At 37.9% G+C, this 24,945-nt stretch overlaps 1 protein-coding gene across 1 annotated transcript in view; it reads right to left on the bottom strand.

The window, feature by feature from the left end:
• The window catches only part of igsf9b (immunoglobulin superfamily, member 9b), a 43,606-nt gene that overhangs the window by 9,914 nt on the left and 8,747 nt on the right, over window positions 1-24,945 (bottom strand). Inside the window, exons 2-8 of the mRNA XM_084087191.1 lie at window positions 22,067-22,161; window positions 18,354-18,560; window positions 4,722-4,868; window positions 2,632-2,783; window positions 1,839-1,956; window positions 931-1,072; window positions 462-607 (exon numbers count right to left, since the gene is read on the bottom strand). Coding sequence (XP_083943317.1) covers window positions 462-607; window positions 931-1,072; window positions 1,839-1,956; window positions 2,632-2,783; window positions 4,722-4,868; window positions 18,354-18,560; window positions 22,067-22,127 — 973 coding nt within the window. The 5' untranslated portion in view covers window positions 22,128-22,161. The remainder of the gene's footprint in view (window positions 1-461; window positions 608-930; window positions 1,073-1,838; window positions 1,957-2,631; window positions 2,784-4,721; window positions 4,869-18,353; window positions 18,561-22,066; window positions 22,162-24,945) is intronic.

Here is a 24,945-nt window from a genome sequence, read left to right as displayed (position 1 = left end):
CCTTCCATTTGAAAAGTGCAATGCTCTGATTGGTCGGCTGAATCAGTGTGTTGTGATTGGTGTAGCGCTTCAAGTGTGTTTGGAAAACACTACTAAATAACTCAACCAGGCCCCTCCCCTTTATTTTGCGTATGCTTTGGGCGGTAATTATTTAAATGAGGAATACTGTGACATGTTTGCTCCAGGAAGAAAACGCAAGGCTACAACTGAGCCGTTTCAGAATAAGAATATATATATAGAAAAACTCCCTTTAGAGGGACTTTGTGCTTTGTAACTTTGAAGCCGTTTTTCATGGTCAAACAGCAGCATTACACGCTAAAGAAAGTTGTAAAAGCATAATAGGACCCCTTTAATTTTAATCTTTAATCTTCTGTTGCTCATTTTATCTGGTATACATGAAGATGAGATTTTAACATTTCAAAAAGAAAGAATTTAGAACCAATAAATTGCAAAGCACTCACGTTTAACTTTGAGGTAGGCAGACGCAGAGGGCGGAGTCATTAGACCATTGGTGGGTGTGCAAGTGTAATTCCCAGAATCCTCAGGTATAAGACCTGAAATGAGGAGTGTCCCGTCCACTAGGATTTTTACCCGTGATTTCAGAACTCTGTAAACACAAACATGCATCAGCAAACAGAAAACAAGGACACATAAGTAAAGATTTTTAGTGTAGTCCATAACTGAACTACACAGTTCAATGACAATAAATGCTATTAATATTATTTCTAATAAATGTAATTAACCCAAATAATTAGAGGCTACTAAACAAATAAATAAATGAATATTTCATTTTCAGCTTTGATTGTAATTATGTGAAAATAACGCATCATTAATTATACAATAATATTTGATGGCAGAATGCTGTGATTGTCCAATCAGAATTCCAGTGTCATAATGTTATCTAAGCTCTTGTACTGGTAGGTCACTTACTCAATGTGAAACACGTTTTGGTCTTGTTTCCACCACTCGTATGTGAGGTTAGAAGGATACGCTTCTGCTTGGCATTGCAGAATTGCATCCTGGGACATGTTCATAGTGGTGTCCTCAGGGGGAATGATGATAATTGGAGGACCTGGTTGAAAGCAAAAGAATGCATAAAAGCATGCATGTGAGACTGAATGCATAAAATGTAATCAGCTTTTATGGGCGTCTGGATTTGAGGAGGTTGTTTGTTCAGGGGTGAGATTTAGGCTTAAGTGCCAAATGCATTGTGTTAAAGCACTCCCACCAAAAGAGGGCAGTGTTTGTCCATTTCATTACACTACAGTTTGCCAGAAAAGTCACTCTAAATTCTTATGCTGTGAAAAAAAATTAATGCGAGATACTGTCTAGGTTTTCAACCACATACTATAGCATTTTGCTGTCCAATGCACAGAAGATGACATACTTTATAAAAAAACAGAATTGCAATGCTAGCATTCGCTTTGCAGTTGTGCGATCAACAAAAAACAATATTCTTTATCATCATGCAATTGAGGAACTTTCATTGATGCATTTTATTTGCTTCATGTTTATCATCTTTCATGGTGCACATCACACACACGTTTAGAGCTGAAAATCTTTCAAATCTGATTTAAAGAGGCCATTGCATGGTAGAAAGTTCATATTTTCTGAGCTAAATGGAAGTCACAACAGTTCTTAATGTGAACCAAGCCAGTTGCAAACCATATGAAGCTGGGATTAAGGTTATTGACTATGCACACAAATCCAACCGCATCAAAGACTCCAATGTTCTCATACCAAATGCTGCTTAAGGTAAACACTTAATACCCTGCAAGCCTATTTACAAGCTGCTGGCTTTCTTCGCCCACGTGGGCAAGACGTGGTGTGTAACTGACCTTTGACCTGCAGCTGGGTGGTGTAGGTAAGGTTCCCTTCTGAATTGGATACGTGACACTTGTATATTCCTGCCGTTTCCCTGGTAACCTTGGCTAAAGACAAGGTTTCATTGAGTACCTGTTGAGGGAAATTAATGTTTAGGTGTATTTTACTCATGTATTAAGAAAAGCAAACAGGGTTGATTTGGAATTCTGTTGAATATAAATTATCTTTATGAACCGTCGGTCAACTAACAATTAGAGCTGCACGATATTGAAGAAAATTGCGATATGCGATAACTCATTAAATAATGCGATATTCGATATGCGATACGATAATGCTTAAAGTGTGTAAAATAAACTTAAATTATCTTTAAAATATATTTAAAATTATATAACCTACATGTGTTTCAGATTCTTTTTGTGACAAGAAAACATCCCTGAACTTCTGAAAGTGAACATCAGTGTTTTACTGTGGCATAAGAAGTGTTATTTTAACATCAGTGTAAACCACAGGGTTTAGGGGTTCAGGTTATCCTACATTAGGGTTATTTAACAGAAACTGAATAATCAAATGTAAAAATAAAACACTGCTTAGTTTTCACTGTATGAATTAAAAATATACTGATTCTTATTAAAGCTACAAAAGTTATTCAGCCGAGAGCAGTGAGTGATTTTCTCTTTGTCTTTTGTTCATGACCCCAGTTATTGCAAGCCGTTGCGATATGCATATCGCGATATATACATTTGCGATGTTTCGATAATTTCGATATATTGTGCAACCCTACTCACAGTCAACTGAAAAGCTGTGTACCTGAACTGCTTCTTGTTCCTCAGCGGCACTGCCATCTTTTCTCCAGATGATGATGGGTTTCGGGTTTCCATGAGCATCACACTGGAGGGTGAGAGATTCACCCAACATGACCTCCAGAAAGGCAGGAGGAGTCTTTATGAACACTGGAGGAGCTACAGCAGACATAACCATCAAAACCATTTTCACAGAGAAAATAAATACATAAAATAAGAATGAATAAAAAATATAAAAATAAATTAAATAATAAATTAAATAAATAATTAAATTAATTATTTACATATTTATTTAAATACAAAAATAAATAAATATTAAATTAATTATTTAATTAAATATGCACTTTTAATATTTTTCACAGAGAAAATAAATACATAAAATAAGAATGAATAAAAAATATAAAAATAAATTAAATAATAAATTAAATAAATAATTAAATTAATTATTTACATATTTATTTAAATACAAAAATAAATTAATATTAAATTAATTATTTAATTAAATATGTACTTTTAATATTGGCTTAATCAGGCAGACGATTGTAATATTAGACTAATTAGACTGATACGATAATAACAAATATTATTTTCTGATACTTATAAGGTCACCGATACATACTGCAGCACTTAAGGGGAAAGTTCACCCAAAAATGAACATTCTGCCATTATTAATTATCCTCATGTCGTTCCAAACCCGTAAGACTTTTGTTGATCTTCGAAACACAAATTAAGATATTTTGAATGAAATATGAGAGCTTTCTGTTTCACTATTGACAGCAACGCAACTACCACTTTGACGCTTTAAAAAGTTCATAAAAAGATCGTAAAACTAATCCAAATGAATTGAGCGGTTTAGTCTAAATTATTCTGAAGAGACACAATTGCTTTATATGATGAACAGATTGAATTTAGGCTTTCATTTTTGGGTGAACTATCCCTTTAAGGACCTAAAATCATTGCTTTACACTTGCTCACAGTAGAGTAGTCTTTAACTTTCTCAAAGCGTAACACATGCAATTATGTAATAATGGACATTTGCAAGTGAGGCAAAACCCCTAAACGCATCTTATTTCCCCATAACCCTGTCAACACACAGACATGTTTTCCAGCACACTCACACAATGACAGCTTTTAAAGCCGCTGTAAGCTGACACTGTGCATATAATGGGCGTGAAACAGGCCGCACTGGAGAGACTCAGACTGTGAGCGTGAGCTTCTGTCCTCTGTCTTCATTCTGATCGCTCGTACATGCTACAGTAACACGGTCAGATGCTAAAAGCCAGTCTGAGCCCTTCACAGGATTCACACATCAGTGCTGAAGGAGTGTGTGTGTTTGGGTGTCAGAAGAAGAGAGTGTGTGAGTTTTCAGAAGGCATGATGATAGTCATCCTGAAGGTGTGAGACAAAGTTCAATGTGGAAAGATTGTAAGCAACAGAAAGTGCAAAAGTCAAAGAGCTTGTGTAGTTTTTGATGAAAATGCTCGAGTTCTGTTGATATAAGAGCAAAACATCATCTGCATCATACACACTGACTGACGCAAGTGTCACGAAATATGAGATCGGATTACACAATTCTCTCTTAGTCACTGCAACAAAGCCTTTTATATGAGCTGCAGATGCTGCTTTAATCAGACGATTAATCCTTTTCGTAAGAATACAAAAATGTCAGCTGCTTTATTGGCATGAACATGAAACATTAGAGCACCATTATAAAATATACACGCTCTTAAACAAATGCATGTTCACTTTCCATGGAACCTAATTGTCACAAGATTAATTTTAAGGATTAAGCAACACAGCTGACATGCAACTCATGGTTTTGTGTCTGTTTCTCATTAGGGGTGGGCTGTATGTTCTGATCACATTATTTTTCGCAGGACTTTATATAATAAATAATCATCTGGAATTTCCAATTTTGCATAATACAGTGAATTAAAATTACTTGATGGACAAAAACCAAAAATTCTGATTTGGAAAGAATTAATTTTTCATCAATTCATTTGAATCTTTATAAATGAATAGTTCTGACATGACAATGACAAAGCCATTATGCACGCTTGATTAGACGAAACAACCTCAAAGCGTTTCTTATCTCACCTGAGATGGAAAGAAAGTTCCATGTGCCGTTCTGAAACTCATCTGAGGTTCGGTCCAGCAGGAGAATTCGACATTCAAACCAGCCCTCATCCTCCAGAGTCAACTTATCCACCAGGAGAGACGCGCCACGGCTCAATGACACACGACCTGCCCCGGAAATCAAAGAGACAAGCAATTATTCAGCAGTACTTCAGCGTGATTAAGATTGAGAAAGCACACAAAACTGACGCTCAAGCAACTCTGAGATCATGGGTTTGATTCCCAGTGAATGCAATGCAAGGTCTTTTTTCATCAGGCTAATGCATAAATGTCAATTCTCCCCGACACACAGCATTTATTACAAAAACCACATGCATACCTGAAACAACCAGTGCAAACCATTACATCCAAATGGGATTATTTTAGCCCTGTTACTTCACAAGCCAATGAGGAATTTAATATGTTAATACTGAATACAGATGAGAGTTTAGAATTGTAAGTTATTCTGATGTTTATTTACAACTTTGAAAAATATATATATTTTTTTTTACAGTGCAGAGTTTTACAACATAAAAAAAGAACATGGCCATGTTATGGCCTCCTTTTACCGAATATTTCCCATCCACTTTGTCTTCACCAGGTGAAAATATATGCCTAATCATATTTTACATAAAAGCAACAGTAATATTCATGCTATATAATTGATTAAAGGGATATTTCACCGCTGGAAAGATGAATGTGCATTTAAATTGGGTAATTTATGTAGTAGAAATGTGAAATTATTTTAGAAGTTGGTGCCTTCTAGACTGAGAAAAGCCAGAAAATGTATTTTGAAAGACAACAACTCCCAGAATGCACTTGCTTCGCTGCCCTACTAGGACACTCCCAAGCCACGCCTACCGGTTACAGAGGGCATGTCGGAAGAAATGATACAACTAGGCTACTAGTCGACTCGAAACTGAAAAGACAGTGTTTTATCGTGAGATCCCCCTATGGGCGGGTTGAACACATGCGGGACGAGCTCCTCCTACTGGCCGGAGTCTCTCGCCTCTGGACAAAAAAGCCTCGATGACACTAAATGACGATTTTTGTGTCATCAGAGGTTTTTTTCCAGACACACAATACAGAAATCTCTCGTCTCAGGGGGACATGAGGGAGGGAAGCACGGTCATTCGAAAATACCACCGGGTTTCTTCTGATACAAAGCTTAATGCTAATCGGTGAAGTATCACTTTAATGCAATGCACAACTCAACAAAATCATATAGGCCTGGGTTCAGACAGGATTAAGCCTTAGTTCAATTAGGACATTTAAGTAGCTTTTATAAACGTGCCTTAGAAAAAAAACATTACTGGTGTGCATCTTGAGACAAAACAATGACACTGACATATTAAGATATATTAGTGCAAGTTGCTTTCAGTTTAAACAGCTCAAACATGCATTAAAGTCTAGGACTAGGCTTAAACCCATCTGTGAAACCAGGGGATAGACAAATAAAAAATGCTTCAGCTCACGGAGTAAAAAGCACCACCTGTTTTTGTTTATTGCACAGGCACGTGGAAACATGTGGAAAGAGCAGCTCAACTCCATGGAAATCTGAACATCTCTCGGCATGATGTAACATGGTCAGCTGTTTTCCTCATATCCACAGACTCAAAACAAAACCACACTAGCACGAGTTATTGAAATGTGATATGAAAGGAGCAGCCAGACAATCAAATCGCTTTCAAAGCAATAGAAACAGTTTTAGTCTACTACTAGAAACTCTTTGAAAGGTGATATGCGTGTCTTCTGGATATTCGAATCTGGTTTTTCAAGCTCAACCTCCCCTTCTATTTTGATCGTGCTTTGCTTTTCCCAAATTCCAGTGTTGTAAATGATGACACACTGATAACGCAGTGCATGCCGGCTGTGTGTGTGTGTGTTTCCGCTTGGCTGGAAAGCAGCCGTCGGAGTTTGAAAGTAAGCCAAGTTCCTCAGTGATGGGACGCGCTCCCTGCGTAGAGTACAGAAATAATACATGACAATTTAATGCAGAAACGTTACAGCTGAGGAACTCTAATCCAAACACACCTGGAGTCTGACATACCGCTGAACCCTCCAGTGATGCATACAGGTGTGCCAGCGCTAGATTTGCACCTCCAGACTTCAGTCAAGCATCACAACCCCTAAACTCAAGTACTTAACTTCAGTGTGTAACTCTTCTCACACCAGCTGTGCTGATGATATGAATATCCCTTAGACAAAGTACAAATCTAGGTGATATCTGTTGCTCAGTCAACTGCAAACTACTCCTTAGCCAATAGGAAACATCCAATTCTGACCATGTGTGGCATGCAGCATGAAAGTTAACTGCGGACTGAAGTTATATATAAAGTGCAGAACTGAAGGCCTGTTCTAACAAGTCAGTGTTATTATAAAATCTCTTTATCTTTTATCAAACGTGCTGCAATATTCTCTGCTTGACATGTCTATTCTGTTTCCATACAATATTGGGATTGAATTGCCAAAGTCTGCAATCAAAAGCCAGAGATTTCAGAATGAACGCAACAAAGGATCTGAGCTGCTATCCACATTTATTTTATAGCTCTTTACTGTTGCTGTAGGACAACTACTGACCTAAAATAAATTATTTTTATGAAATAAATTATTAAATGAAAAAAGTTTTTTTGGAAGAAACATCTGAGACAAATGTTGATATTTTAAGGAGAAAAAGCCTACCGTTCAAAAGTTTGGGGTTTATACGACGTTTCTTATTCAATCAAAAATACAGAACTATTAGAGGTAATATTATAGAATTTTAAAATGTTATTTATTCCTGTGATCAAAGCTGAATTTTCAGAAATCATTCTAATATGATTATTTGCTGCTTAAGAAACATTTATGATTATTATCAATGTTGAAAACAGTTGTGCTGCTTCATATTTTTTGTGGAAACTGATGCATTTCAGTATTCTTTGATGAATAGTACAAAAGAACAGCATTTATTTTTTTACTGTCACTTCAATTTAATGCATCCTTGCAAAAACCCTGTTGAACAGTAGTGTAACTGAGACTCCATTAAGTCCGAAAAAGAGCAACCTCTGAGCAACAACAAAAGCAATCCTGACTTCTAAACACAGGGTCATTTCCTCAGCAGGTGACGGCTCCACTGAACACGAACAGTATAACAATCAATCAAGCAAAATTCACCGCCTGAGGGGTTATTTTTTCAAACCCACCACACAGTATCAACAGCTAACTATGACTAACAATTAAGCCCGGACTAATCTCAGAGCTGCTGCTGTGGGGAGTGTTTGAGATTTTGCACAGATAATAATTGACTGATCTCATCCTTCAGAAGCGCTCTTTTCACAGAGCAGCAGCCGGTGTGTGTGTTTACTGTCATTAAAGGTTCCTCTGATCCAGGGTCAGAGGGGGAGGGTGGTTATTAAAGCAGGAGACCGGGGTAAAACAGGGTGTATCTATGACAGCAGGTGTGGTGGATGTTCCACAAATATATGTGACCATCTCTCTCTCTCAAAAACTAAACAAAAAATCTTCCTGCAATGTCCAGTTCATTTAGCTGAATATGGAACTATGGGGAAAACAAACACCAAATGGACTTGCATACATTCAATTAAACATTGAACAAATTTATATGCACACACACACACACACACACACACACACAAACACACACATTCTTGTACATCTATCTTTATGAGGACGATCATTGACACAATGCAATCTCTATTCGCTTACCCTAACCTTACCCATCACAACTAAGTGCCTAACCCGAACCCTTACCCTAAACCGACCCTTAACCTCATTATAACCTTATCCCTAAAACCAAGTCTTGACCCTCAAACAGGCCTTTAAAGGCTCTCAGAAAGTGAGGACCGGCCAAAATGTCCTCACTTTACTCTCTTTGTCCTCACTCCAATGGTCTAAAACTCAAACTGGTCCTCACAAAGATAGTTGTACAAGTACACACACACACACACAGACACACAGACACACACACACACACACTGATTGTGTGATTATCAACACTCACCACACATGACGTGTAAGCAAAGTGGAATGCTGCTATTGGACACTGAAATCTTTCCCGCCACGGAGTGTTTGTCCATCAATGAGAACAGAATGGAATGCCCCCCCCCTTAATTCTCTCATGTTGCCATAGCGATGAAAACATGGGGTGGGAGTTTGGATTTGAATTCAGTTGCCGTCGAAACCCAATGGGGCAAAAACACAGGGAGGGAGGGGCAGGTCACGGGGAAACGTTTGTGCTTTGATTTTGAAAAATTACATGTAGGGTTGGAGGAAAAAAAGAAAAAGAAAAAACGGTTTGATTTGAGTGGATAAAAGGGTAGAGAATCGGGTGAGACTGAATTACGGAAAGAGAGAGAGAGAGAGAGAGAGAGAGAGAGAGAGAGAGAGAGTGTGTGTTTTTATTTGAACTGAGACAATAGCTCGGACTGAGTGACAGATGCAGGTCTGTTTGGGTTAAATGTGTAATTCAGCATCGCTTCGCACTCACAGTCCTTTAAAAAAGCAAAACACGTGACAAAAATAATAAGTGCATAAAATCGAATGCAATTGTCAGACCCACTGTCATGATGTCATGGAGACAAACATTACACATCTCTACAGGAATGGGCTCTTAATGACCCCACAGGGCAAGTTATTTATGAACAAAAATCTAATTACTGTTGCAAGTGTATAACATGAATTCCAAAGAAGGTCCTTCTGGATCAATGATGAACCCTCAACAGCCAATCAGCACTCGGTGACCTTTGACCCCCTCCAACCCCATAATTTTCCTCCAGACGCGTCCATCATTCAGCACGGGTCAATACTGACATGATGGCCGGTCACAAGGACCCCTGCGACCAATCAGAGCCTGCGGATTCCAGACATGCAGGGACAAAGCAAAATGCATTTTCTCGCACTTTCATCTTCCTGTCGCAAAATGCATTTTCTGCCACACACAATCTACAACATTCCTTGTTTTGTCTGATTGATAGTTTATACGTTTTTAGCAAGTAAATGGCCTTTTAGTATAATTCTAAAAACACACCTTCAGGTTGTGGTACACATGTCTTTTTGTCCATATAAATATTAGCATCTGCAGCAAATTGCACATTTTTGCTCAGTTTGGGCCTCTGAATAAAACTGAGGTGCATGAGCTCCATATGCTCACTATATCATACTATATGAGCCATAAAAGACTGATGTATCAATTATGATACACACACACAAAAAAAAAAAAAAATTCAAATGCAAACGTATATATTATCTTGTAAACTCTCCCATTTAGCAAAATATATATTTTTCAGGCTGCCCTGCCATGCATTTGACTTTTCAGCCATTCCTCTATTCTTTTGTTTTTGCTTTTTGCTTTCCTTTATATGTTAAGGTTAAGGTTCAGGTATACTTTATTGTCCCAAAGGGAAATTTGTCTCGGGCTCAAAAATACAAACACTGCATCACATAAAACATATAGTAAAATAACACAATTACACATAAATTAGAAAGAAAGGACGAAAAAAAACCCCCCAAAAACGATTGAAATATGTCCCATTACCAATGCATATGCCATTATTCACTATAAATCCAACTACAAAAGCTCTGTATCATTTATAATTCTGTTGTAAAATCACAATAATGCATGACCCTGAGTGGCTTATTGCTTTATTTAAATGTTTTCCCACCTCTTTCTAACCATGTGACATCTACCTCCATCACTTCAGGCCAGAGATACTGAGTTTTGAAAGGTCTAGGTGATGTTGATTGGAGGGTAATATGCAAGACTCATATGAGCAGCAGTCAGGATCTTTCCCTGCGGGGGGTTCGTGCGCCTGCCAAAAGATCTTCTCCACGTGGTGCTGGGATTCTGACATTGCCTTTTCAAAAACCCCTGGCCCTGAACTCCCTCGACATACAGGACTAAAACTCACTCCGGGGTATTTTGGGCCATGTTTCGACTCCTTTGAAAACCGTTGGATGAGTCATTTTTCAACGACAAGAGAGAATGTTCTGGTATGAACCTAAAGCGAACAGTGACGCCACCCCACTGACCTAAACCAACCAAGATTTTTTTGTTTAAATTAGAATAATAATTCAACGTCTATACGCCAAACACTTTGCTTTAAAATTTCAAAGAGCAACAAGCACGTCTTGGTTTAGAATTCTCTCAAACCCTATCAATTAAAAGTGTAATTCATTTACTTTTTACAAAATGTATATTTTTTCTTTAAAAAATAAAAAATTAAATGGTAAACAGTTCTGTTTGTACCTGCTTGCTCCCATCTTTGCTTACAGGTGCTCAGTTCTGGGTACATGAGGTTTTGAGCCAATCGCCTGAGCTGTAAATGTCATGTGACTATACATCATGACAACACTGATTGGCTGATAGCAACACAAGAACACACACAGTCCCAAATCATTCGCTAGTGACTATCCTGAGCTTTGATGTGAAAGTCCATTACACACATTTAAGAGCTTGAGATAATGAGATAAAATACATTTAAATGAACAAATCAATTAAAATAAAATATAAATAATATATATATATATATATATATATATATATATATATATATAACATTTTGAATATTAAAAATAAAATAAAATATAAAGTATAATAAATTAAGATAAAATATAATAATATAAAATAAAATATAAAATAAGATAAGATAAAATAAAGTATATAAAATATAAAATAAAATATACCATAATATAAAATATAAATTATAAAATATTAAAATAAATAAAGTAAAAAATAAATAAAGTAAAAAATAAATAAAATAATAAATAAAATAAAATAAAATAAAATAAAATAAAATAAAATAAAATAAAATAAAATAAAATAAAATAAAATAAAATAAAATAAAATGCGTAGTTATAACATCTACCACCAGCCAAACCCTGATTCCCTTGGTGCCACCCTAAGATTTCCACAGTCCCATCTGGCCACCCCATTAAAAATCTCCCTGAGGCGACACCGCCAGTGATTCGCTCACTGCGGGTGGCCTCTTCCGCTGTCCGGCTGTGGAAAGCAAACATGGAGCGTTTAGTTTAGTTTAGCCTACTCTATCTTTTCCCATATTGTTTTGTTCGGGCTGATCTTTTCCATCCCTCGGTGCTAAACCCCTCTATTGTCTGTGGCCAACGGAAAGCCATGTGATTGTTGCAGCTGCACATCTCGTCACATCCGTGAATGCGGCCATGCACAGACTGCCTGAATGTGTCACAAAATAACACACGGCACCTATGGAGAAAGACGGATTGTATTGAGAAAGGCCTTGAACTTGTTTTTCTTTGTTCCACCCTATGTGAGTTGAAGGCCGTAGGGCCGTAATGCATTATGGGACGTGTTTTGATTTGAATACAATCACAGATCTAGGGGGGTGTGTGAATGAATCCCCGGCCCTATCAGCTTTTAACCCCCTTTCGTTGAAACACCCCCCCCTTCGACCACTATAATCGCTTGAACCCTCTATGAATAGCTCTTTGTCATGGGATAGATTACAGTTAACGTTGTCCTTGTTGCTCTCCGTCTGGCAGGCTTACGGCTTCGTCCCACAGATCAGACCGAGGTACAGACACACAGGGCTAATGCTTGTGCCCCGAAGGCACGGATCAATAGAGCAAACGTTTTACTGCCACCAAGTTCAACCAGCTATTTCTAAATGACCTGTAGGGATTATTGGGAAACCCTTTAAATGGATCTAGATGTCAGTCAGTGACATATAACCCTGGACTGAGTGATCCTGAGCTTTGGAATGTCTTAATGTTCATGTGGAAGTAAATGATTGGCTAGACTATAATCCATGTAAAAGTTCAAACAAAAGTGCAAACATTTCAGCTGAGCCAATATCTCAGCTGATACCAAAATGAATGATACCAATACAAACCATTTATGTTACCATGGTCTTACTCAGCTTAACTCCACCCTATAATATCCTATTAGCTCAAAACTACAAAAACTAACTTCATCACTGCAGTTTTTTAATGGCTTTGAAAGAAGTCTTTTTGAAAATATTTTTAAAATGTAATTTATTCCTGTGATCAAAGCTGAATTTTTAGCATCATTACTCCAGTCGTCACATGATCCTTTAGAAATCATTCTAATCTGCTGATTTGCTGCTCAAGAAACATTTCTGATTATTATCAATGTTGATCAAGAATTCATTGATGGAAAAAGAACAGCACTTATTTGAAATAGACTTCTTTTGTAAGAATATCCTGTAATAAAATAAAAATAAAAATCTATCTTAATAAAAGTATTAATTTGTTTAAACAAACAAAACAAAATCTTACTGACTCGAAACTTTTGAAAGGTAGCTTAAATGACATAACAGCATATACTTATGGTTAGAAAAAGATGGTTTAAAAGGTTTAATAGTAAACAAAAACTAAAGAAAAACACTACAAGCAGGCTTTAGCATAATGGTTAGAAGTTAATTAAATTAATAGCAATTCATGACTTTGCCAATAAAATCTTCTCCAGTCAGGTGATTTTATTCTACTGGTACTTTTAATGCATGACGTCCACTTCCAGTCACCCATAAGCAGTTTCCGCAGTTAAAAACAGGTATAAAACAGGTATTGTGGAGAAGGAACCCAGTTTGACGACCCCAATACCACAGACATGCGGTGTAAAATTGATCTGATCTGGTTCCTTGATGCCCTAGATTAAACCCACGTCTTTGTGTGAGGCAGTCCTTCTTCTTCTAAGACTCTGGGAACATGATATCTCTAGTTTCTTTGCTCTTTTTACAAGATGACAACACCTGTTGAGTCTGAGCAGAAAGACAGGTTTCAGGGTAAACTCAAAGTCTTCCTTCTACGTTTTTTTGCCATTGTTTCCTTCTTGACTGATTAAACACAAGTTACCTAGACTTCAGTTGAGGAATGTAAGAAATGTGAAACCAAAACCAGTGGCAAACCCATAGGTCAAGCAAAGGTAACGTGGCATTGCCTTTGAATAGATCTGGCGTTGAAAGAGTGTATCGGAGAATAGCTGATGAGTTGGGGGAGGGGACGTGGTGAATGAGGGGACTGACGACAGCATGTCGTATACATGACAGATTTGGGAAATTAACCCGCATGTCTGCTTCCAATTGAGTAGGCTATGCTTCTGGCTTAGGCATGAATTGTGAACATGCCGGTTTTAATGTGCGTAAGCATTACAATTATTCAGATTTGTTGCTTTTAGTTTAGTTAATTTGAGCTGAACAATCCAAAATGATCAGTGAGGACACGCATGCATTTATATGTTGTGCACTTTCCCAGATTGCATTAAAAAAAAGGAGCACTGCATCCCACAGACAGAGGGAGTAGCTTTATCACACTGCTCTCCCTCGGGGGGCTCTTTCCCTAATTATGAGGTAGGAAATGCGGGCACGTTTGATCAGCTCTTCTTAGACTAACGGCTCTTGACAGAACAGGCCGAGCGTTCAAGATCCACACCACACATGCTGAACTCTGCTCTGCACATCTCCATCCAGCTGTTCACAAAGAGACGACACGAAACGCCATTCACAACACATTAAGCGTGCGTAATGAACCATATTTACAAGAGTAACAGAATATTGAATAAACATGCTAGGCAAACATTAAGGTTAGCAAACAAACCACCCAGCGACAAGCAATTTGTCCACACCAGATTACAACTACAAGACGCAACAAAATCAATCAAAAATCACAGCCAATCCGAAGACCGTGTGGGCGGAGTGGATAAACAACAAAATGGATAAGCACACAATTTTAACATTATTAAAAATAAATACTGAGTGGCTGAAACAATCTTTGTCAGTTCACAGTTTGAATGTCCTTTTTTCCAGTTTATTTTCAAGATACGAGGTGAATTATCCATTGTTGCTTTCAGTATGGCTATAAAGGTCACACAAAATGATATTCAAACTCACAATAAATTCTTTTAACATTAAATAAAGCACATAATCAGTACCTGAGATTATCATTGTCATACTTTGTATGTTGTTGTTTCAGCTGCAACGTTGCAGAATTAGAAACCGTTTCTAAAATAGAAACTTCACGTATCGTTGTTGCGGCTGGTTTGGACAAAAACTCTGATTAACATGGAAAAGTTACCGTTTATTGCATGTCGTTGCAACATGACGCATCTGGTTAGGACACAGTATTACATTTATTGACCCAAGCCGAAAATTTGATGGTGGTTTTGACTTTGACCAATCAGAAACCAACCTTGCAACCACATAGCAGTGTACCATAAAACTATACAGAACACCATTCATGTCTGTGTAATAATTATAGATGGGAAAACCATTCTACTTAAACACCCATTAAGCTGATCTGCATGAGTTATTCTGGTATTTTTACGAGCAAGTTTCTTACACAACTTGTCATGGAAACATTGACAGATGCTTCTCACAAGCCTTGACTAAAGTGAACGGAGATGTGGAAAGACCTAAAATAAAACAAGGATGGCTCCTTCCTTCATGAGGGTTTCGTGGGCGATGTGCCACAGCTGTTGCCTGTTGCCGTCCCAGCCTCTCTGACCCAAACCGAGACCTGATCAAAGTGGTTGAACCACCCAAGAATGCAATTAGCTCTCATGCTAATTTGAAATTCAGCAAATATCTTATCCACTGATTGGACACTTCAATGTGGCCCTTTCTCTGATGCATGATCAACTCAAAACGCTTGGATTTGAAGGAAGTGCACAAGAGATGCAATGAACATAAACAATGACTAAAGTACAAATAAAAAGTTAAAAAGTGGTCTAAATTAACAGATAATTAACATCTAAGATGTACCAGACTCATGCACTAAAGGGTTCAAGCCAAAAAGTGCAAGAGGCTTTGCATTAGTGATTTATGCAAAAAATGTGACATGGCATACCTTAAACGTGGTAATGTGATATAAGTTGATCAAGATGGTAAGTTGACTCTAAACTCAACTGATGTGCATTGCTCATTCAATTATATTTTGGAGTCAGAAAGATCCAATTTGAATTGTAAAACCTGGTGCAAATCTACACTTTCATTTGACGTGTGCACATCTACACACTTCTGATAAAACCATGATCATTTTCATCCAGTTTGGGGCAGAATTATATTTAAAGATGTGAGCAGATCAGGTTTCAACTTGCCGTCCGTGTTGTGACGCGGTTTGGGAAACTTACATGATCCTTTTAATTTGAGAGTGGAGATGCATCAGATTCAAAGCCGTGATATGCTTCATCTGTTGCCAGCGTACTCTGACATTGGGGTGAAATTAAACACAGATGCAGCTTAGAGAACGGGGAAAGAAGAGGCGATTCTTTGACGTTCCTTCCTCATTATCGACTATGTTTTGTCAATATTTGTTTTATTAAGAGATAAACTGCTTTTTCCCCATTCTCTCTTTAACCCATGACTCACTATCTAAACACCACAGAACAAATCTTAATTGATTTTGCATTAGTTTCCTCTAGTGTACCGACAGAAGCGAGAGCCACAGAGGGGCTCATCTGAGAACCACATGCTCCTCCTGACAATCACAGCAGATCCCACTGGGAAAACATGGACATTTACATTTGATCTTCTGTCGAAACCAATTCAAGTGAAAACCAGAACTGATGTCAGTGTTCTTGGAAAAAAGCACTATGGTGGTGCTATCAGGGTCATGCCTGTATAAATCCAATATCCCAACACCTTCTATCTCTTCTTAAATCAGTCCGGCTGAAAAACAATTTTCTCTCTTACTGGGTCAAACCCATCGGATCCGAGAGGAGACACGCGGCCCCTAACCAGCGCGCTGCAGTTTAACCCCAATGTTCTTAATCCCGGGTCCCGCTCAATACCCACAACCCCCACGGGCCGTAATGTCTGAGCACCCCCTCCTTCCCTTCTCTCCCTCCAGCATCTGCACCAAACACAGACACACACTCTACATAATTACAGGGCACTACTTGTTTGGGTGGGTCATTTATATGTGGATATTCATTTAACAACACAATGCCCCTCCCCCTTCAATAAATTCCAGAGCACGACCCCTCCTTCACGTGCACTGGGGCAAACGGCTGCGTTCACACCGCCAAGCACCTCTCCGGGAACGAGTAAAGCACCCAAACAGCCTTGAAAGTCGTTTCAAGGGAGCTCTTGGTGAATTGCCCAGGAAATCAGCCTTTTGCAGGCCTTGTGTCAGAACCTTTTGGAGAAACAACAACAGGAACTATCGTGGGCTATTGAGTGGATAAAGCCTGTGGATGTGGCCCCCAGAGTCTAAACAAGTGCTTGTAAAACAGAGAACTACGTCTAAAGAACCCAATAGTCTCTCTGAACAATAGCAATAACAGCTTTCAGTAACCCAGCGACAAGCCTCTAAAATCCAGCTGGCATCTGAGAACTTTCCAGAAAGATTTATATATATATATATATATATATATATATATATATATATATATATATAGTCAAGTCAAGTCAAGTTTATTTATATAGCGCTTTTCACAATACAGATTGTATCAAAGCAGCTTCACAGTATTAAATTAAAATAATACATCAATGCTTGTTTCTAGTGGAAAACGTCCACGTTCGGTAATGCTGATCAATAGTATTGTTGATTGATTAATTACATTAAATATCCCAAATATCCCCAACTATATAAATATATATTATATTATATTATATTATATTATATTATATTATATTATATTATATTATATTATATTATATTATAACATATAAAATGCACCCAAATATTAAAATTTGGTTACACTTTATTTTAAGGTGTCATTGTTACAGTGTAATTATATATTTAAGTACTGGGTAATATTAAGTAACTACATGTACTTACTATAGGGTTAGGGTAGGATTACGGTTAGTTTCATGTAATTATGCATAATTTATAGTTATTACTATAGTAACTACATGTAACATATGTAACAATGACACAAATTTCTGTTATCAATTTTCAGCCTCATGTCATTCCAAACCAGATCATGTTTCTTTTTTTGTAATTTCCTTAAATGCTAGATTTTTTTATTCTAAAAGAAATATTGCCATTTCATGTTTTGTTTAATACTTTTATTTACTACTAATAATAATAATCATACAAAAAACAACAATCATAATACTAACACTATAACCATTAATAATAATCAGTATTATTATTACTACTATTATTATTAGTAGTAGTATATACAGTAGTCATATTGATCTATAATCACCAAATTTTTCCTTATTAATATTAATAATAATACAAAAAAAATACTACTAATACCAACACTAACATTGTTAATTACAATATTATTATTAGTTATTAGAAGTATTATAACATTGATATATATTTTTGGCCAATATTATAATTAATAATAATAATAATAATAATACAAATTATTATTATTATTATTACTACTTTATTACATTTTTGGTTAAAAAAAACTTTTTGTGTCGTGCAGCTTTTTTATTTCATTTTAATTTACCATTCTTATTAGAAAAATCGCAATTGGATTTTTTCCCCTTCAAATGGTGCAGCCCTATTTGACATTAATATAATGAAATCATAAACACATCACAGTGAGCTTCAGAGACAAAGCACATAAAATCCAAACTCATAAAAGTCTAGCGGCAGCATCACTTCCAGTCGCTCTCCTGCAGGATTAATGGAAAACTGATTAATGTTTAAGGTGACACTCACCTTTGTAGTTGGGATGCACTCGTGGAGTGTATCCGCCGAATTTGATGAGGATGGGGACGTTGTATCCCAGCCGGACCCACTCCACCACATGTAAGGGAAAGAGATTTGGAGTGGTGGCCCCTTCTGATGGAGGAGTCAGACTGCAGTCCAGCTCAGCAAAACCCCCGACCCTTCCCCGGACCACCGATCCAGCGCTCAGAGAAGGACCTGTGGAACACAACCATACACACGTCAACTCATTCTGCAGATCTCAAATATTCCCTGATACTCCAACTGATTTATGCTGGATAGTCCTGGTTTAGTGCCATTTCAAACCATTTAGGCTGGTTGGGGCAGGTCTAGATTAATTTATGCTGGTTAATTGGGATTTTGTGCTGCTCCAGACTGATGTTGGTTTAGAGCTGGTCCAGATGGATGTATGCAGGTTAGCACTGGTCTAGACTGATTTATGCTGGCTAGCAGTGGTTTTGAGCTGGTCCAGGCAAATTTATTCTATTTAGAAGCTGGCCTAAACTGAGTTGTGCTGGTTAGCTGTGGTTTAGAGCTGGTCCAGATAGATTTTTGCTGGTCAGTGCTGGTCTAGACTGATTTATTCTGGTTAGGAGCTGGTCCAGATGGATTTCTACTGCTTAGCACTGGTCTACACTGAGTTATGCTGGTTAGCTGTGGTTTAGAGCTGGTCCAGATATATTTTAGCTGGTCAGTGCTGGTCTAGGCTGATTTATGCTGGTTAGCATTGGTTTTGAGCTGGTCCAGACTGATTTATTCTGGTTTAGAGCTGGTCCAGATGGATTTCTACTGCTTAGCACTGGTCTACACTGAGTTATGCTGGTTAGCTGTGGTTTAGAGCTGGTCCAGATATATTTTAGCTGGTCAGTGCTGGTCTAGACTGAATTATGCTGGTTAGCTGTGGTTTTGAGCTGGTCCTGACTGATTTATTCTGGTTTAGAGCTGGTCCAGATAGATTTCTACTGCTTAGCACTGGTCTACACTGAGTTATGCTGGTTAGCTGTGGTTTAGAGCTGGTCCAGATATATTTTAGCTGGTCAGTGCTGGTCTAGGCTGATTTATGCTGGTTAGCATTGGTTTTGAGCTGGTCCAGACTGATTTATTCTGGTTTAGAGCTGGTCCAGATAGATTTCTGCTGCTTAGCACTTGTCTATACTGAATTATGCTGGTTAGCATTGGTTTTGAGCTGGTCCAGACTGATTTATTCTGGTTAGGAGCTGGTCTAGATGGGTTTCTGCTGCTTAGCACTGGTCTAGACTGAATTATGTTGGTTAGCTGTGGTTTAGAGCTGGTCCAGATAGATTTTAGCTGACTAGTGCTGGTCTAGACTGATTTATGCTGGTAAACGATGGGCTTCAGCTAGTCCACATGGATTTATTTTGGTTGAGAGTTGGTCCAGATGGATTTCCACTGGTTAACGCTGGTCTAGAATCCTTATGCTGGTTAGCGGTAGATTTGAGCTGGTCCAAACTGCAGTGGTTTTGGGCTGGTCAAGATGGTGAAGAGCATAGGCGTGCTGAGATTGTTAGTCAGCAAAGCTTAGCTGGTGGTGTTGACCATTATGTCTGTCTTTTCAGCAGGGAGAGAAGTGGATACAGCTCAAACAAGGAACTTATTTTGAAGAGTAATGCAATTCAGAAACACAATTAAACATGTGACCCTTCCGATGCTTTTTAGGATAAATTAATTTAGTTCTCCTTAAAATAGTCAGTAGAAACAACACACCACAAGGAACAAACAACAAACACATTGCATTTGCCGCCTGCCATGTGTTTTCTGTTTGTGCTCAAAGCACATAGATCAAACCCCAAGGGTGGAAACCTCCAATATTTGTCATTGGAGGCAAGTACTGCATTTACAGTATGTACTCAATGATAAAACCTGCAGTTCTGATGTCCTGGAGAAAGCAACAGACAGGACACAGACAGGAACAAGAGCCAAAAGGAGAATGTGAGATGGAAAATGAGAGCGTGACTGAGAAAAACAAGACACAAAAGAGAAGCAGGAGGGTGATGTCACAAAAACACACACTAAAGCGGGGTGAATGCAAATCCAGATTAAGGGGGGGTGGGTGCAGGGGAGATGACATGCATGTAAATTAACATACAGCATGTTAATATGAAGAACGTCTGTGACACTTTCTCCCAATGGGACAGACAAAGACAGCCTCATTAGGGTGAAACTCACAGGAGAAAAAATGTATAAATCCAGGTTGATTACATAATTTTTTCAAATAATAATAATACATATATGTAGATAAAACATCTAAATAAAATCTATGATAATAATAATATAATATATGATTTATATTACTACATAAATAATAATTTTAAAATGTTTTTTTGATAAGAACATGTACTGCCAAAATCTCATTCTCATTCCCTTACAATACTGAAAACCATCCTGTACATTAAACTTAAGTACAACAAATGCTACCATAATGTATTATTACGACTGTACTTTACAAATACAACACATAGTATATAAATAGTTTAGCATTTTTTAATATTTCTTTTTGATTCTTTTTTTTAAATACAATCTTTTTGCATTATGGTAATGATAATTTGGAGGGGAAATTGTCTCAATGCAAAAAAAAACTAACAAAAAGGTCCTAAGAAAACATTTCACTTTCTCAGGGGTGAAATGTGGCCTGGACATTTTTTGTGAGATTCCCCCATCTAGACTGTGAGAGGTGTCAGTATGTAGACCCTCAAATTCACACGATGCAAATGCACTTGGGCAGTTTTGCACCCCGGTCACCCTCCCTTGTCCATGCATCTCGTCTCGCCTGCGATTAGCAGTAATCTCTCAAAGATGACGCTCTCTGAAAGAAACACAACCTCCCCACCCTGTCTCTGTCCCGAGAGCCCCTGGGGCGCACACATGGCCAGCCATCCCTAAGACTCACACACCCCGTGCCTTGAGAGAAGGGAAATCTAAATCCCAGATTGATCTAAATCCGGATTTGCAGATTTCATTTTTTTACAGAGAGGATTTGATCCCTCTTCCCCCCCAAATGTTTGGGGTGTTTGCTCCTAAATACCAGCTCAAACACCACAAGCGCTCTTGCTGGCCCCGGAACAGGTTTTGTGCCATAAGGAACATAGAGGGTCGCCTGTTCGTTAACGAACGGGAATTAACCCCTCCACGAAACGTGATCTGAGAGTAAACAGGCTGAACTTAACCTCTGGTGTGCTGTGATATTCTGGTCATGTCTACACCAGCAGAAGAATCATGAAGAGAGAGAAAACAGACACAAATGGACGGATAACAGATGGTGTGAATGATAGTGAGGATGGAAAAACTCGATGAAAGAGGCAAAAGAACAGCGTTCATTTACAGTGGAGCAGCGACTGTAAATTTAACACTCGCTATAATTGGCTAAAGTAAATACAATGTAAATTTTGGACCTAAAAAGTATTTGAACAGTTGTGATATACATTCTAAAAAGTCATTGGATTCCATAAAATATTAAAAAAAGTGTAAATTATTATAAAGACATTCTTTAACCCTTCAAATGTCAAAACATGTTGATTAAAAAAAATTAAGCCAATGTGAAGTTAGTGAAGAGATGCAGCATTTGAGACATGCACAAACAGACGCTTGTTCTAATGCAATGACATTAACACATTTAAGTGAATAAAGTGTCCAAATACTGATTTTGGACTGAGTGTAGCAGGACTGGAGGCGGCAGATGTACTTACACAGTAAAAAGAGGGCGGCCGCGACAGTGACATTCAGAAGCCAGAGTTTCTTCTGTACCATGGTAAACTCTCACATACCATCACACATACCCCACCTGAAACACAAAGACACACACAGAAGTCAGTCCTGAGAAAACTCTGTCAGCTCTCCATTGTGATAAGACAACATGAGGAATATTTTCTGGTTAAGCATGTTTTGTTCTTTGCACAGTTAATTCATTACAACACATCTCACGTTATAATTTAAAGGGACTATATGTAGAATTCAGAAACCCTTGTTATTAGCGACACCGGTGGCCGTTAAGTGAACTGCAGTCAACAACGTACTGCTCGTGCTCACACTCGTACAAGAAACTGATATACTCACGGCAACGTTTTTTACATTCATTGATACACTTTTAACGAACACCCAGACGCCGTCCACGCTGCTGAGAGCGACGTTTAGATGAATATGCAAATATGTGCTGCACGCTTTCATCTCAATAACAAAACACAACAAAAATAGCGGTGAGAAAACAGCAGTAAAGAAAGCAAATCGTCGCGATGTGGATATGTTTGCACCAGCTCTGCAATTCTTGTCGAGAGATGAGGTCATTAAAATTACACTGTTATGATAGTTTGATTCTAAAGTCTATTTATAGAATACATAGATCTGGCTATGTGAGACTATAGTTTGAAATGAATCCCTTTTCTTTGCATGACACATTGACATGACAGCACAGAATAGCTCTTTCTGCATTATCCTGAACATTGTATAAGCATTTATTTCATGCGTCATAAATTTGGGTGTATTCCTCACACAAGAAGAGTTTTGGACTATAATTATGGTGCTTTTTTGTCATTTTAGAGCTTGGTTTTCATATTTAGTCGACCTGTTTTTTCTTTTATGTATATGTGAGTGCATGAAGAGTTACATGGCATAATGCAATACTAAGAGCTGCAGGCGCAACACTAATGTTTGTTTTCAATTTTTTAGTGAAAACCCTTTTAATTGCAGAGATTCAAAACGTTTCATCTGAAAGTACAGACAACCATCATGAAATCTCTTTGTTGTCTCGAACATCACCCGCCAGTGATCCAGAAAGCAAACACCCGTGGCTTACAATAATCAACTCTCCACTCTATTCAATATTTCTCTTCAGTATTGTGGAGGAGTTTCCTTGCAAAGTGCCTGGAAATGAAAGCAGAGGTTGGTTTAATACAGCGCTGGCAAACATCCACTCGTATGATTGAGCACCTGAGAGCAGCAAAATCTCCCCAACCCGTCTCCCACGTCGACCATTCAAAGCCACTAATACCAGCTTATTACTTTAAGTTAATTAAAGCTAAAGATGGAGGGGGAGGCTATTTTAAGAAGGCATGCGCAATGACAAAAAGCACGCAAGCGTGTTTTGGTTGGTTTTGTGTTGCTGCACACATTTATTTAAGAGAATGCAACAAAAAAATTTGAGGAACACATAAGCATCTGTTTCATAAAGTTAACAGGTTTGGCGGCTACATTCTGTCTGGTTCAAGTAAACGTCAAGCTCGTCAAATTTCATGAGGGGAATTCAAATCTCTCATCTCCATTTTTTCCAGCCCAAATCACAAGACATATTTCTACAACGCAGTGGAAAGTTATTGGCTGAACAGTCTCAGAACCACCACAGGTATGAAATAAACCCCACACTTATGCTGTTTCCACATCAATAATATCCTCCGTTTGGAAATTTTAGACTGTGAAAATGCTTTTGGGGTCTAGAAAAATATGCTTTTTACAAGGGAAGTGTATATTTTGTTACTTTTAAAATATTCTCTCCTATCCCATTTTAACAAGTAGCACAAATGGTGCAGGATGAGTTACAGCCGTGTTCAAATCATTAACCACAAGTATGAGCAACAGCAAATGAGATGCTTTACTTGGCAAACAGCACTGATCAACTAATTTGGTGTAGGAAAATATTGTACTTGAAGGTGAAAAATGTTTCATTTATGCAGGTTACCGCTTTGTTAAAGTCATGTGAACACATGCATAGAGATCCAAAAGTCACAATCCCATACGATCATGTAAAACAAGCCTCAGTTCTGGAGTCAGCGGTTCACTTGCCTGTATAAAAGGCTCAAACAGGGTTCAGGCCACATGAACTGATCTTGAAACCGGCCTTAAGAGGTGCCGGATGAGGGCAGGGCATTGTGTCCCTCCGCATGGAGTCTCTCACCGTCAAGCTGTTGAACAAGGCCTCCTTGTGAAAGTGTCTTTCAGAGAGAGGAGTGCAAGCAGTGAAAGACAGGCAGAGAGCGAAGAGACGTTCTGCACCACAAGACTCCAGGTGTGTCTTACTGCGGCCAAAAGATTTAAACTTCGCAACTAAAGTCAAGAACTTGTGTTCTGTGGTGAGGATGAAACCACATGTTAAGGATTGGGGGGGAATAAATGTCATAATTTAAGAATAAATCGTTAAAATCCCATATTGGTTGACCTCTTATATGAATTTGTAGAAACATTCACTGTCCCACTGAAAGTCTACAGCCCTGTTATGTGGCACATAGAGATACAATACTGTTCAAAAGTGTTGGGACAGTAGGATTTCTTTTGAAAGAAATTAATACTTTTATTTAGAAAGGCAGCATTATATTTATCAAAAGTGACAGTAAAGAAATGAAAGTAAATGCTGTTCTTCTGAACTTCTCTATTCATCAAAAAACCTGAAAAAAATGTATCACTGTTTTCACAATAATATGAAGTAGCACAACATCGAAAATAATAATAATAATAAAAGTTTCTTGAGTATCAAATCATCATATTAGAATGATTTCTGAAGGATCATATGACACTGAAGACTGGAGCAATGATGCTGAAAATTCAGCTTTGATCACAGGAATAAATTATATTTTACAAT

This window comes from Abramis brama (assembly GCF_963993115.1).
Source record: "Abramis brama genome assembly, chromosome: 16".
In the NCBI taxonomy this organism is placed as follows: Eukaryota; Metazoa; Chordata; class Actinopteri; order Cypriniformes; family Leuciscidae; genus Abramis; species Abramis brama.
Note: the sequence above shows the minus strand (reverse complement) of the source record. Positions and strands in the feature narration are given on the sequence as shown.